Below are 16,251 nucleotides of genomic sequence, written 5' to 3'. Positions count from 1 at the left end.
CTTGTAGAATGTATTTGGAAGCTTTCCTTCCTCTTCTATTTTTTGAAATAGTTTGAGGAGAATAGGTATTAACTCTTCTTTAATTGCTTGGTGGGATTCACCTGTTAGTCTGGCTATTACCACCAGTATTACCATAACTTCTGAGAGCCAGGTACCCTCTGCTGTGACGAATGGCACAATTATCACCCAAGTGTAGGAAAAAGGGTGCTTCAAATCTCATGCTAATTATTCCATGAGCTACTAGTCACCCAGGCTGAAACCCAAGCCAAGGAGCCATGGGGAAAGCAATGTTCATCTTTAACACTGGTTTCCAAACTTGGGTCCCAGGACTCTTGTATACTCGAACATATTACTGAGGACTCCAAAGAACCTTTGTTTAAGTAGGCTGCAGCTACTGATACTCACAACATTAAAAATCAAAAGATAAATTTTAGCAATATGTATTTATCTATTTAAAAGTTTAATATCAAGGGGGGGAATCGGAGGGAGAGATGAACCATGAGAGACTATGGACTCTGAGAAACAAACAGGGTTTTAGAGGGGAATGGGGGAGGGGGGATTGGTTAGCCCGGTGATGGGTATTAAGGAGGGCACGTACTGCATGGAGCACAGGGTGTTATATGAAAACAATGGATCGTGGAACACTACATCAAAAACTAGTGATGTATTGTATGGTGACTAACATAATATAATAAAATTAAGGAATAAATAAATAAATAATAAAAGTTTAACATCAAACTCACTACATGTTACAATATATGCCATAATTTTATTTGAAAACAGATTTCCATGAAAAATAATTAGTGAAAAGTATGTCATTGTTTTACATATTTGCAACTGTCTTTAATGTTTGGGTTAGTAGAATGCAGTTCCCTTCTCATTGCTGCTTCTTCATTCAATCTGTTGCTTTTTGTTGCTTTTGTTGAGGTCTTTGAGGAAAATAAGCCTCATAGATGTATATAGTTGAAAATGTTACATAGTTGAGGGGAATTTTAATAGTCTTTCAGATAACTATGGGTATTCTTCTTTGATACTACACCACAACTTGACAAGCCATAATTTTTTAAATGTTACTTGCAATGTGGAATCTGAAAGCATGTCAATGAATTTTTTGCACCCTGTTACATTAAAGTATTTTAAATGGATCTGGCACTCCTACATGATTTTTGTAACACCAGGCATTGGAAATTTGGAAAACAATGGTTCACTATGCATATCTTAACAATATTAACACATTTCACTCTCCAATATAAAAAGTCAAATTTATTAATATCACCAGTGATCTCATCAAGCTCAGTGGTTATGTTTTCCAAAATTTTAATTTTTGTTTGAAAGCTCAAAAATTTTATCATTGATAACAAATTATATTATTTGATTTCCTTGAAGTGATGGGCTCCCTGTTCATTTTTGAAACAATGTCTGCCAAATAAGTAAGCCTGAATAACCATAGCTTGTTAGCTATCTTGTCGAGTAAAAACAATGTTCCAGGGGAAAAAGTGGCTAATTGCTTTTTCTTAAGACAACCATCATACTTCAGTACAGCAGAAGTTCATAATGCATTCTCCTCATTTTGTCACATAGAATATTTAAGTAACTTGTGTTCAAAGATTGAGGTGTTTTTTTCAAAGATTGAAGTTTAATAACATTAGTGATTTTTACTGTTGCAAGAGGGACTTTCTTAAGTCAAACTTCTTTCCTCTGAGTTTGATTTGTACCAAGACCACAGTATTTTTATCCACCATAACTTTTGCACCATCAGTGAAAGTATTAACCCAGCGGAAAGGGCAAATGTCTTAGTGTTATTGCTTGAACCCATAGAGCTCCTCTGCAAAGATCTTGGGGACTCCCTGGGGTCTGCAGACCACACTTTGAGAAACTCTGATCTATAAAATGATGTTAATGTGTAATACCAGTGCTACTGTAGGGACGGTAGCAAAGAAAACTTCAGCCCTCGGCTCACAAACTCCCTCTCTATTCCAATTCCTTCCATCACCCTGGGAAGCCCCACCAGCCCCATAAATGAGCTATCCAACTCTTGCCCCTCAATTACTCCTTTTCCTCACCTCCAGGGACTTTTGCATCACTCTACTATCTTCTATGGTCACATCCTGGTCCTTCTCACTCTCTGAAACAGCTTCTCCTCCAAATCATTAATTCGTGAGTCATCTGTGAATAGTTATTTGGGGGCTCTTCTACTGTTGTTATATGCTCAAGGATTCCCAATGCACTTTTATTTGGACTTCTTTGGGGCTTTTACTCTCTTGACACCTAAGTTTTCTATCAATAATATTCCCTCTATTTTCATTTCCCTTTATAACTAGTCTTGATTCCATGATCTACCATTTTAAAATCATAATCATGTCCTAAATTTCTGGACTCCACTCTTCCCTTAATCATGCCTACCTATAAAATCCAATCCTGAACGAATCCAACTATCTACCACTTTACCTGGTTAACTCCTAGGTATCTTTCAATGTCATCCTAAACATCATTTCTCCAGGAAATATTTTTCCTCCCCTCATCTGGTTTGGTCAATCTCTGCACATCTTCTCAACACTTAATTATCACACTTGTAATATTTGTCTAATTTCTGTCTTCACCAGATTGTAAGCTCTGTGAAGGCAGATCTGTCTGTATGTTTGTTTACTATACCTATCATGGTGTCAGACCCAAGGAAAGTGTTCAGCAATATTTAGGAAAGGAAAAAAAAAAAGAATGAAGGGAGGAAAGCAGGGAGGGTGATGGACAAAAAGAGAAGAGGGGAGGAAAGGGGGAGAGAGGGAGAGGAAGGAAGGAAAGAAAAGAAGGGAAAGAATGAAACCAATTTACAGAAAAAAGAATGGCATCGTTTAGAGACTTACTTGAACCTAATTTCTGGTTAGAAGCTAATTAATTAATTCTGGTAACTAGATATTCAAATAGCTCAAGATTCTGTCTATATGTCATTTTTCTGATAGATTGTCCTAATAATAAAAGTTTGAAGTATAGGAACATGGAGAAAGACAGGGTTCTAATCATCAAAAGGTGGGTAGAAGGTACATGATGAAGGTTTGGGAACAGAAAATGACTCCAGGATTATTTTTGCATCTCACTATGGAACTGACAAGATAGTGTCAATGTAAGCCCACAGAGACTGCATTATGATGTCAAAGTGAAAGGAAACAGTATTAATGGATGGAAGTGAAAACCTAGACAGAGCAGTGCTGTGTTGCTGTAGCTTTAAAAGCTTTGTGACATGATGTCTAGACAGAAGCACACATAGTAATCCTATCATTGAAGAAAGAGTACAGAAAGTACACAAGGACCATTCATTAAGTCATTACAGGGCTCCAACCTTTTAGCCAATATCAATATGTCCAGCATTTTCTCGTATCATTCCAATGAATCTTTAAATGTAGTTTATTTTTTGCTTATTATAAAAGCAATACATCCTCTTTAAAGAGAACATAAAAGAAAAAAAATGCCTCCAACCTTCCCACCATTAATATTTTGTTTTATTTCCTTTCGCTCCATTTTCATAATATAATTGAGGTCATACTGAGTATTATATTTTACGTCCTGATTTTCCACTTAATACCATAGCAGAAATGTAAACTATTTATGATGGCTACACATGGGTCCACTCGTCTAACATCAAAAAATTAGATTATTGAGCACCCAGTCTTTCCATATTCTAAGTTCTTTCCTGAAGATACAGCCTGTAGAATGGGATGGCTGGGCTGAAGGATACGGGTGTTTTTTTTTTTTTTAAGATTTTATTTATTTATTTGAGAGAGAGAGAGTGAGAGAGAGAAAGAGCACAAGAGGGAGGAGCGGGAGAGGGAGAAGCAGACTCCCTGCTGAGCAGGTAGCCCGATGTGGGACTCGATCCCGGGACTCCAGGATCATGACCTGAGCCGAAGGCAGTCGCCTAACCAACTGAGCCACTCAGGCGCCCTGGATACGGGTGATTTTAAGGCTTATGACACCTATGGCCAAATGACTTTCCAGGAGAATTGCATCATTTTTTTTTTTCATTTATTTAGGAAACCATGGATAAATTTGTGATCTAGTAAATTTTGGAAAATAGTTTTAAAGCATCTCCAAAGAATAAAAAATTAGAAAAGCATCTCCTAGCTGCTGAGAATCTACTCAAGCAATAACACATTTAATACAGAGCACTGAGAGTCGGGAGTCTTTGATTACAATTTTTAGTTTACATCTACTTTGTTATGCTACAGTGAGCAAGTTTCTTTACCTAACTGGCTTTTAGGTTTTTTTAATCTATAGAATCGCCACAAGTCAATATAGTACTATGGCAGGATTTCTCAAAGTGTGCTCTGTGGAGTACTCAACCTGGGGTTGTGAAGGAAGAGAAGAAAACTTACATGGTCAAATTTGGATAAATTGCATACAACATGCTACTCTTGGAAATTTAAAGTGCAACATATTAAAGGCCCTGAGAAGTCCTGCATTCTAATTTACACAACCCAGCATTTTCCCAAATTTTTGAACACATCATTTCTTGTTTCATGCAACATCTGTAAGATCATGTAACACAGTTGAGGGCATGCTGATATAACACAAAGTGGTTTGGAGTCCACCAAACATGCACTGAAATGCAGTTTCTGCTACCTACTGAACTTTGATTTCCTTATAAGTGAAAAACAGGATAATAATAACTTGTGAGACTGTTTTGAATATGGGCTAAGATCATGTATGTAAAGCCCCAAGCACAAGCCTGATGTACATGTCAGTTCCTTCTCTCTAACCTTCTCAACCCCATACACACTCATCAAAACTCTCCACCTTCATCAAAAAGGTATTGAATGCCTATGCTGTATAGGGGTGGATTAGTGAGATGCTACCCATTTGACTTTTTAAATAGGGTGGCCCAGAGGGCAAAGGGCCTACAACTTGGAGTTGAACATGCAACCTGTGAGTCAAATGCTTGACCCCCGCATGTGGCTACCTCAGCAATTGAGATCACAAAATAATAAATTGGCTAGAAGGTTAGAAGGCCTAACCCTGATTATTGCCAAAGGATCATCCTAATAAGTTGGCTCAGCTTATATTTAAGACTGACTGTCACTAATTATATCACCTTGAGGCAGATCCATTCAGTTATTACGTGGAAATTATGTCATGAAACTGAGGTATTTTAAATTGACTTTGAAAGTTGACTGAGTCTCCGGTGACCTCCATGTTGTTAAATCCAGTGGAAAGTTTTCTGACTTGGTCTCACTTCCTTCTGTTAGCCATTGTTCCCTTCTTGAAATCGGTCTGTCTTGGACAGCTTCAGCACCACACTTCCTGGCTCCCTCCCGACCTCTGTGGCCAGTTCTTTTTGAATTCTCTACAAACTAGAATGCCTCAGGGTGCAGTACTGCCTTTCTTTTCTCTTTCTGCTTCTCTCACTCTTAGGAAGGTGAGATCCATTTCCTGGGCTTCCCATGACTCTATGCTGATGCCTCCTCACTTTAGGTCTTCAACCTAGACCACTCCTCTTAAATCCTGTTTTCTTTATCCAACTGCGCCATTTTAGATCTCCCCCAGGTCAGTGCCTCTGAGGCATGGCAAACTTTTAATGGCTCCAAAATGCGGTTGCTCAAGACAGATACCTGGCTGTGGTCTTTAATTCCTTCTTTCCCCTCACCCCCATATCTAGTCCTTTGGAAATTTCTGTCATTTTACTTCCAAGATATATGTCAAATATCTTCCCTTCCACCTACCTCTACTGCTACAACTCTCATTTAAGGCGCTATTATCTCTCACCCAGAGCGCTGCTGTGGCCTCCTGTGGGAGCTCCCACTGCAGCTTTCACCCATTGCTTCTCTGCACAGCCACCAGAATGAATTTTTTTTATTAGAAATCAGATAATCCCTACCCGCCCCCCCCCTGCCCTGCCCTTTATAAGACCCTCCAGTGTTTTTTGGCTGGTTGGTTGGTTGGTTGGTTCTTAGTACACATAGACTGAAGTCCAAATTCCTCATCATGATGCCAAGGTCCCCTGTGATCTGGTCTCTGCCCACCTTTTTGACATCCTCTTAGGGCACAATACCCTACTCTCATGCTGTTCCCATCCTTCAGGGCCAGGAGCATGATGGGCCATTTCCCACTGGATCTTAGCACAGGTTGATCTCTCCATTCTCCCTTGTTCTTCACCTGGCTTCTCCTTACCATCCTACATCTCTCAGCTTAAATGCCACCTCTAGAGAAAACCCACCAGCCAGCCTGTCTTTAGATTGCTCTAATATCCTCCGTCAAAAGGCCCTATTTGTTTCCTCCATAGTACTTATCACAGTTTTTTTACTGTAATGTTTTGTTTACATGTTTATGGACTCTATCACTACACTGTAAATTCCTTAAGGGTAGGAACATTATCTGTTTAGTTCACCACCAACACCTAGCATACTTAGAGTATATACTGAATGAATAAATGAACAAATGAACGAATGGATGGATGAAATGAACAAATGAAAAGTATCTACCGTGTGCTGGGTACACAGAGAATTCCACACAGAACTTCTAGTTCTAAGCATGTGCCAGGCTTTCCTGCAGTATGTTTGCATAATGCTGTTTCCTCCACATCGAGTAATCACACCTCGTTCATCTGGCTGAAACGTCCCAGTTCAGTTAAGCCTCTCTTCCTCTAGATAGCTTTCTTTGACCTGCCTGCCCTATGTTAACACCATGCCATATACATAGAACTGCTCATACTTTATCTCCATCCCTACACTGCACATTCTACCAGGCAGAGGTCACGACTATATTGTTCACCATTGCAGCCTAGTGCTAAGTGTAGTACTTTGCCTATGGTAGGAACTCAGTACAAATGTTGGGTATAAATATATTATCTCATTCACTTTTATATTATTTCATTTAAATTTTTTTTTTTTTTTTTTAAGATTTTATTTATTTATTTGAGAGAGAGAGAGAGCACAAGAGGGGGGAGCGGGAGAGGGAGAAGCAGACTCCCTGCTGAGCAGGAAGCCCGATACGGGACTCGATCCCGGGACTCCAGGATCATGACCTGAGCCGAAGGCAGTCGCTTAACCAACTGAGCCACCCAGGCGCCCCTATTTCATTTAAATTTTATAAGAATGCTGTGGGGTGGGAATTATTACACCCATTTTACAGGTAAGTAAAACAGGTTCATGGGGAGATGAAATAAACTTGCTTAAAGTTAGATAGATAGTAAAATGGCAAAGCAAGGATTTAAATGAAGGCTGTTTGACACTAAAACGTATGCATTGTTTTAGCATTCCAAGATACACTATGCAGGATTTCTGACAAAAGGGAAAGAGAGTAATAAGATTAATATTCTAAAAGCTTACCGTGTGCCATTTTTGTGCTAAGTACTTTGTATGAACTCTCCTAACTCCTGAGAAACACTCAGTGAAATATGTATCTCTGTTTTATAGATGATAAAGTTGAGTCTTAGTTTAACTTCCCCCAATTCTGGAGCCACTAAGTGGTGAAGCCAGGATTTAAACACAGGTTGATCTCACTCCAAAGCCGATACCCAATGCCACTTGAAGTATAGCTAATGATTAGTTACCCTGAACAAAAATGTCCACATTCACAGGATTCACTTCTGAGTCATATCCACTACTCTGGATATGAGTCCACTACTGACTGTTCATATTAGTTAAAAATTCACGTAGCTTGAATACATACTGATTTCCAGTTATCTGGACAACTTTTGAAAATAGTCACATGGCTCTAGCCCTGGATACTTTGTAAAACACACTCTGATGCCTCTGAAGTAAATAAAATAGAGAAGGATCATGATTTAAGCTTCTCAGGTGTCCTATTTAATAATACAGAGAAACAAACCTTTATGGTCATCCTCCATGTTTGAGGTTCTCACTCATGTTTCCATCAGTCCCTCTAAAGGAATTTTGTTCATTTTCCATCAATGGAAATTTTTGGTTGAAAATGTTGTATTTGCACTACTTATCAAATGTGTGCTTAGTTTTTGGGAAAAAAAAAACCTTTTTTTTTTTTTTTTTCTGGTGGGTGAGGGTAGCAGGAATGGTGGAGATAACAGTGATACAGCAATTAGAAGACCTGACTGTTCCACTAGATGGCCGAGTGATTTAGAACCTGTCAGACTGCTTTGTCTCCTCTCTGGCCCTCAATCAGGGGATAATAATTACAACAATCTTAGAGGGACACAATGAGGATTAATTGGCCAGTATTATTAAAATGCCTGGCAGAGAGGCCTGGTTGTTATATAATATGCCCCTTTCTCTCTCTCTCTCTTTCTGGGGCTCAGGTTCTTTGCCTGCCACATGAGTGGATGGATTAAACCATATGCTGTCTGTGTCAGTCCTAATTCCAAAGAGCTGTGATACAGAAAGGATGGAAGCAGCAGACAAGAACTTTGGAAGAGTTATTGCACATATATCCAAGTATGTAAGGAGAATCATTAACATGATGATAAGTGGAAGATGTAAAAGAATACCAAATGAAACTTTTAAAGCTGAAAATCATTACAACAGAAATGAAAAATTCATTTAACAGGTTAACAACAGACTAAATACTGCAGAAGAAAAGATTAGCAAACTTGAAGGTACAGTGACAGAAGCTATCCAAAATGGAACAAAAAGATAAAAAGACTGCCAACAACAACAACAACAAAAAAGAGCAGAGCCTCAGTGGACTGTGGGATATCGAGCAGTCTGACCTATCTGCAATTATACTATCAGAAGGAAAAGAGATTATGGGGCAGAGAAACATTTAAATTAATAATGGCGAAATTTTTTTCCCAAATTTGGTGAGAACTATAAACCTACAGAACCATACCAAAGTGCATCATAATCAAATTGCTGAAAATCAGTAATAAAGAGAAAATCGTAAAAGTAGTCAATTTTTTTTAAATGACATATTACACAAAGAGGAAAGCAGATTTTTCCTCAGAGACTATGCAAGCCAAAGATAATGGAATGAATCTTTAAAGTGATGTGGCAGGAAAAGAAATAACTCATTTAGAACTTTATATTTAACAAAGGTATCCTTCAAAATAAAGGCAAAATAAAGACTTTTTCAGACCACTGAAAATGGAGAATTCATCACCAGAAGTCATTCTGCATTGCAAGAAATGTCAAAGGAAGTTACTCAGTGAGAATAAAAATGATATCAAAAATGATATCATTATTGGAAAGTAGGCTGTGATAAATTAATGGCATATATTGTAAATCTAAGAACAATAACAACAGCAACAAGAAAGAAGAATAGCTAATGAATCATTTGGAATTAGAAAAAATATTAAATCTAAAAGATAAAAACCAGAAATAAAGAGCAAATGGGACAAGTAAAAAACAAAAAGGTGATAAACAAATACAAAGTTATCAGTAATTACATTTTATATAAATGGTATAAATACTGTGATTAAAAGACGGAGATTGTTAGACTAGACACTAAAGCAAAATTCATCTATGTGCTATCTTCATGAAGCATACTTCAAAGTATGAAGAATCAGATAAGTCAAAATAAAGTATTGGAAAAAACTCACCATGCAAACAATAATCAAAAGAGAGCAAGAATGGTTATGTTAATAATAGGCTGCAGAACAAAAACAATTCCTATGGATAATGAAAGCCTTTCATAATGATAAGGAGGCAAGTCATCAAGAAGACATAATAATTCTAAATATAGATAGATGATACATAGATAGATGATAGATAACAGAGTTTGAAAACACATGAAGCAAAAACTGAAGGAACTGAAAGGAGAAATAGACAAATCCACAAATACAGCTGGAGATGGCAACATCCCTCCCTCAGTAATAAATAGAACAAGGAGATGAAAACTTGAGCAATATTAACAACCAGCTTGATTTAATGACTTAGCACTACACCCAACAACACAGAAATACACACTTTTGAGTGCACATGATATATTCACTAAGAGATCATATTCTTTATCATAAAACAATCTCAATAAATTAGAAGGACTGAAAATTGTTTAAACTTTTTAAAGCAGCACACATGCTAAAATGTATTATTTATATAAAATACGTGATGGAGAGCCATTGATATTTGAGGCTGGATATTACAACTGATTTTCATCATCATTATTTTATTTTTTTAAAGATTTATTTATATATTTATTTGTCAGAGAGAGAGAGTGCACAAGCAGGGGGTGCGGCAGGCAGAGGGAGAAGCAGACTCCCCGTTGAGCAAGGAGCCCGATGTGGGGCTTGATCCCACACCCTGGGATCATGACCTGAGCTGAAGGCAGATGCTTAACTGACTGAGCCACCCAGGCATCCCTCATCACCATTATTTTTAAATGTTTTTCTCAATCCCATGTTTCTATTAAGAGTTTATATATAATAAGCAAATGGTAAAAAAGAGCTTATAAAAATAAAAATGTACCAAAAATTTTAAAAATTAAAACAAATTTAAAAATTAAAGTGTACCATTAAAAATGTATATCATCTGTCTTTCTCACTGTTAGGTTTCATGTAAGATTTTATTTGGGGCAAAAAGAGTGCCACTGTTAAATTCTGTATATGTTTGAAATCACTGACCAAACTTGACGATCCATGCCAATTGACACACTATACATTGGTTCTATCTAATTTTTGTCAACCATCAGAGAGAATGGAAAGACCAAAATATGACAATAACAATCACACAAAACCACTGGCAGTAGCTTCCACTGAATGCTTACTAAGTACTAGGCATTGTCCTAAGTACTTTCATCCGTTTGTTTCTCTGAATTTCCTCCCATTTTACAACTCAGAACACTTACATAACTTGCCTGAGATCACACCAATAGTAAATGCCAGGGCCATAATTTGAACCCAGTAAAATCATTTCACCATGTAGTCTTCCATTTTCAAAGCCAGGGTCAGATAAACTGGCATTAGATACAAAGACCTCATGATTTCCTACTTCAGCACTTTGTGAAGTATTTAATTGGCTCTCTTTTGCCTTGACTTCAAATTTGCCTCTTCACTGGTCTGTCTTATTTGATAATTTCATCAAACATCAAGACTCTTTGTTCATTTTCAAAAAGGATTACAATGATAAGCTTTTATAATTAAGAGTATCTCAGTAGAGATTTCTTTTACCACAGTTCTCTTGCCTTTATCTTCTAATTATTAGAGGTGAATTTTCTGATTTTTCAAAAGTGAATTTGCTTTAAATACAAGTTGCAAATTAACTGCTTGTAAAAATGCCTTTCCCCCTTCTGAACTGTTATGTAAAGGAAATCTCTCTTGCTCTAGCATTTAAAAGCAATAATGATTCAAAATTAAATCACTCAACAAGAACTTGAATAAAATAGCTCAACTTAACATCTTCAGTGTTTGGGAAACAAGGACTGCTTTCACATTACCCCAAAGCTAAAATAAGGGGCTGTTTAAGCACCATGACATACTTGATGTTAAGATATAGAAACCTGAAGCCAGGTTGGACTATTCAAGGAAATGAAATGGGTAAAATTGCAATGTACATATGAAAATATCACTTTCACTCTTTACCCTACAGCAGAAGGTAAACTCATTTTAAGAATGAAATGACCCAGCATCTCTACAGTCTCTTGCCTTTCCCAAGATGATGTTATTAACATTACCTAATTGTATCCTCCCTCAAACACTATGAGATGGGAATTTGCAAGATTCACAAACAGGTAAGTGGAGGTGAGCTGTCCAACATTACTCAAGAGAATTATTATTTATTAAACTGAGTATACTTTATATCTAGGACCTTATTTCATATTTATTAGCTCTTATAGATGAGGCATTATTATTCTCATTTCCAACTAGGGAACCTGAAGCTCAAAGAGATTAAGTGGTCCACTCCAGATTACCCAACTCTTGAGTATTAGATCTGTGATTTGTATACAGGTCCATCTGACTCCAAGGGCATGCTCTTTTCACTGTCCTGCAGTCCTTCACTGGATTGGTAATAACACAAAAGGGGCCACATTCCATCCTAAAATAACCTGTTGCAAACAGGAAAGTGCCTTAGCTCCCCATTAGGTGATCCCTATGTGCAAATTTTGCAGATTTATGGCCAACTCACCGGTTCACCTTCTCCTGAATGGTTACCCCAGGCTGACAAGTCATCAAAGACAAGATGAAGAAAGCAGCAGCAAACATCTCATCCACCCTGTATTACTTAGAACGAATAAAATTATTCAGAGAGTTGGAATTAAAGATGTCTTCAGGCTGGGACCTGTAAGATCAATTTAATGTTTGGAACTAACAGAACTCACTCAGCTCTCATTGAGATGTGGTTAATTAGTGACGAGGGTTATTGATTAGCCAAACACCCTAAAATTTCAGACACCAAAGGCCACTGTCCTTCAGACCTTTTGAAAAGTAATATCCATATGGTTGAGGAAAGGAGGATTTGAAGCCAATACCAGTCTGGGAAAGAGAACTTATTTTCAGAATGAGGCAAAGCCAAATCAAGAGACAGTTGCAGAATTCATTCAATCTTTCTGAGTGGCTCTCAGAACTTCTGAAGTCAGATCGATTTGCTTTCTAAGACTGAAACAGGGCTAATACTGGTGTATCAGCTCCGTCATAAACAGCCGCCCAAATGTAGAAAATGTTAATAGTTACATAAAGGTTCGACAGTGTATTGCCAAACATCTGGAGCCTGAGAGCTGTGGTAAATGAATGGACTTTCCGCTTTTCATCCAGATATTAGATATCATTAAGACCCAGCATATTTGTGTTTTGAGGGGACCAGATGTCTTCCGTAGACATCTCCAGAAGCATTCTCTAGAATTATAGTGACAGCTACACATCTGCACCGATGATATCATACCTACATACATTCTCTTACTCTTCCAGATATATTCATAAATTAATTAAATAAGTAGAAACAGAGAGACAGGAATAACTGAACATGGGGCAGGCATGTCATATGTCTTATTTTCCTGAATCCTCACAAGTCAATGAGATAGAAATGACTAATTTCATTTTGCAGTTGAAGAAATGGAGGTTCAGAGAAGTTAAGTAACTTGCCCAAAGGATGTACAGCCGTCTTGGTCTCTTTGGGAATATTTAGTTTCTCTCATTAGCAAGATTAGCCAGTAAGATCATTATTCATCTCAAATAAAGTTATGAAAAATCTTGATGACCAACTTGTATGCTTAAGAAATGTGTGTCTGATTTAAATGTGGAGATTTTGATAAGACACCGAGTTGTTACTGCCTCTGTTTTTCAGACATTTAAGCAAACATTTGACAGAAGTGGAGACTGATTCTGGGTCCTAAAAAACCCCTGAAGTCCCTGATTTCTGTGTCTCTCTCCCATGTGTGGAGGAATTTAGACTTCTAATTTTATAGACAATGGGGGAGCCACTGAAGGTTTCTGAGCAGGAGACTTAGATCGTCAGGAGCTGTTTTCTTAATGATGAGTCCAGTGGTAATGCACAGGCAGATCTGGTCTAAGGAGAAAAACAGAGGCCTACTAGGAGTCTATAACAGTGGTCTCAACTAGGAGTGATTTTGCCCTTGAGAGGACATTTGTTAACATCCAGAGACATTTATGGTTGTCACAGCTTTGGAGGTTGTGCTCCTGGCATCCAGTGGGTGTTAAACATCCTACAAAGCATGGGACAGCACCCCCTGTCCCCAACAAGGAATTATCTGGCTCCAAATGTCAATAGTGTCAAAGTTGGGAAACACTACCCCACAAAAAAGCTACTGCTCTCCCCTGATGCCTAGGATTCTGGTGAATTGATCTTCTTCTTTTTACATATAGATAATATCATCTTCCTTCCCAGACCAGCTCCTTCTTGAGATTTCCCTGATGCCTTTTCTCCTCACCCAAGACATTAGTGGCCTTCAGGAATCCTCCGTAACCTCTGCTCACCTCTCTCACTCTCCAACCCCCAACATGGTCCCCTAAATTCTGTCATCTTTCCTCTGTAATGTTTTCCCTTCAAAGTTTCTCTCCTTCATTATTACCCTTGGATCCATTTCAGGGCCTGGGCTCTTCCTGAAATGATCACGATAGACTCCTAGTGGGCGTCTGTTTTACTCCTCAGACCAGACCTGCCTGTGCATTACCACTGGATTCATCGTCAAGAAAACAGCTCCTGTCAACCTAAGTCTCCTGCTCAGAAACCTTCAGTGGCTCCCTCATTGTCTATAAAATTGGAAGTCCAAATTCCTCCGCACATGGGTCCAAAGCCGTATTTGCAACCTTCATCAACCACCAACCTCAAATTATCCCTGACATTCTAGGCTAGGTTCTCCTGACCTTCCTCATACTTTCTCATCGCCGTGACTTTGCCCATGCTGGACCCTTACCTGGACTACCTTTATCCATCCTCTTCTACCCTTCCGCCAAGTGTCTTCTCAAATAGCATGTCCATCATGGATCCTTGGTTGACGGTCCCATCTGGAAGGTATCTCCATGTTATCTTTGAACCTTGCAAATACATACCAGAACTTTTCAGTTTTGACTCATACTATGTTTTTCTAGGGGCATGGGATACATCTCAGTAAAAAAAATTTCTCTAGGGTAAATCCTGTGTCTGATTTTCTCTGTAATCACCCATATCACTTAACACTGAATCTTTAATAAGAAATAGTATTTGATTGAGTGAATCTGTAAGTGAGTCAACTAAAGATAGTTTACTATTCATAATACTTTCAAGTGTATTTTCTCATTTAATCTTCAAAATAATCTTGTGAGATAAATATTATCCTCAAGAGAATCTTGACAGAGAGACAGTGATTAAGAGGGAAAATGGAAACAAGGTAGATAGAGTACCAAGCCCTGTACCTGCCATTTTACATGTTTTTTTTATAATCTTTTTCAATCTATTTAATCTTCACAGTGATCTCACAAGGCCAGTAGTCATGGTGCTATTTCGAAAATGAGGGTATTGAGTTCAGCCTGCAATCACACAGCTGGTGAGTCTCAAAGTCATGGATTGATAATCTGTTCAACTTCAAAACCTGAGACCTTTTGTGGTCTGGTCACATGACTACCAAGTGCCATATCAGGACAGGGCCTGGGTCTCCTACCTGTGGGTCTTGTTCTCTGTCCATTATGCCTTAGCTCTGAGAATGACTATCATTTCCCAAGACAAAGAAAGAAGCTAGAGTGAATGGAGGGGTAATCACAGAATAGAAGCAAGAGAGAAGCTAAGTCAAATGGGATCATGTCATGCCTCTATGACTCTGTGTGTGTGTGTGTATGTGTGTGTGTTGGGCAGGACACTCATCTGTTTTCAGCCAAAATGTTCTAAGATGAATGGGAAACACCAAAAAATTGTTAGGTTTGCATATGTGGATTTCACCTTAATTGCAGTGTTCTGTTATCAAAGATAGATAGTTATAAAATACCATGCAGAAGAGACAGCAAGATGGCAATTTATTTTGAAGATGCATTGCTTGTCTTGGGGAAACACTTCCCACTATCTTGATCAGCCTGTGAGTTACAGCCTCAGAGTGGCACCTGTCCTGCATTGGCCCAGACTGACATCCAGGTCAGTGCTCTTTGAAAAACCTTTGAAGCTCTGCACCTCGTTCCCCCGTGCTAGGCCCGCAGCTTGCCCAGTGCACACAGATCAAAACTCTGCACACCTAATGCAATTGGAGATAATTTACTGGATTGGAAAGAACACAGTTGTAGGTCAGAAAGTGCCACTGATCAGTTATTGTCACCCAGCCTCAATTTCTTCATCTGTAAAATGGATAAAATGATACCTATCAGGCTTGTATTGCAGAATAGAAGACTGAAGAAGGAAATCTAGCCTCAACTGGGAATTCTGAATAGCTGCGGCTCATGTATGTTAGCAGTGCTTCTGCTTCTCTCTGCTTCTCCTCCCGAGTATCTGTCTCCTCTCACAGACATGGGCTCCTTCACCTAAGTGCCAGTAAAGGGGGAAAGTGGAAGAAAGGAGGGTCCTGACAAGGAGAAGAACGGAGAAGGATAGAAGGTGGGACGTTCCCATTCAAGTGCCCAGGGCTGATTCGGAGGCCTTCTGCAGGGAGGGCCAGGTGGCACTGTGGTAGAAGGACCCGCTTCCGCATCTCTGCCCAGGCTCATGTACCATGCCAGCAGCTCAAAGGTTGAAAACTTGGGGAGCACCTCAGAGTAGCAACTTTAGCTTGGAAATGCCCAATCTTGAGATGGCCAGAAGCAAACGAAGCTTCTCTAGGCAGTTTACTGGTTGACCATCCACGTGGATGGCAGAGCAGACAGTTTTGTGAGTTTGTTTGAGGTGTAGAAGCAAGTGTGTGTGTGTGTGTGTGTGTGTGTGTGTGTGTGTGTGTGTGTGTGTG

The 16,251-nt window shown here is 38.7% G+C and overlaps 1 protein-coding gene across 1 annotated transcript in view; it reads right to left on the bottom strand.

Moving 5' to 3' along the window:
* The window catches only part of C8A (complement C8 alpha chain), a 70,673-nt gene extending 58,486 nt beyond the window's left edge, over positions 1-12,187 (bottom strand). Inside the window, exon 1 of the mRNA XM_021683943.1 lies at positions 12,021-12,187. Coding sequence (XP_021539618.1) covers positions 12,021-12,097 — 77 coding nt within the window. The 5' untranslated portion in view covers positions 12,098-12,187. The remainder of the gene's footprint in view (positions 1-12,020) is intronic.
* Between the last annotated feature and the right edge of the window lie 4,064 nt (positions 12,188-16,251).

The sequence above is a fragment of the Neomonachus schauinslandi genome, chromosome 4, assembly GCF_002201575.2.
Source record: "Neomonachus schauinslandi chromosome 4, ASM220157v2, whole genome shotgun sequence".
Lineage (NCBI taxonomy): Eukaryota > Metazoa > Chordata > Mammalia > Carnivora > Phocidae > Neomonachus > Neomonachus schauinslandi.
Note: the sequence above shows the minus strand (reverse complement) of the source record. Positions and strands in the feature narration are given on the sequence as shown.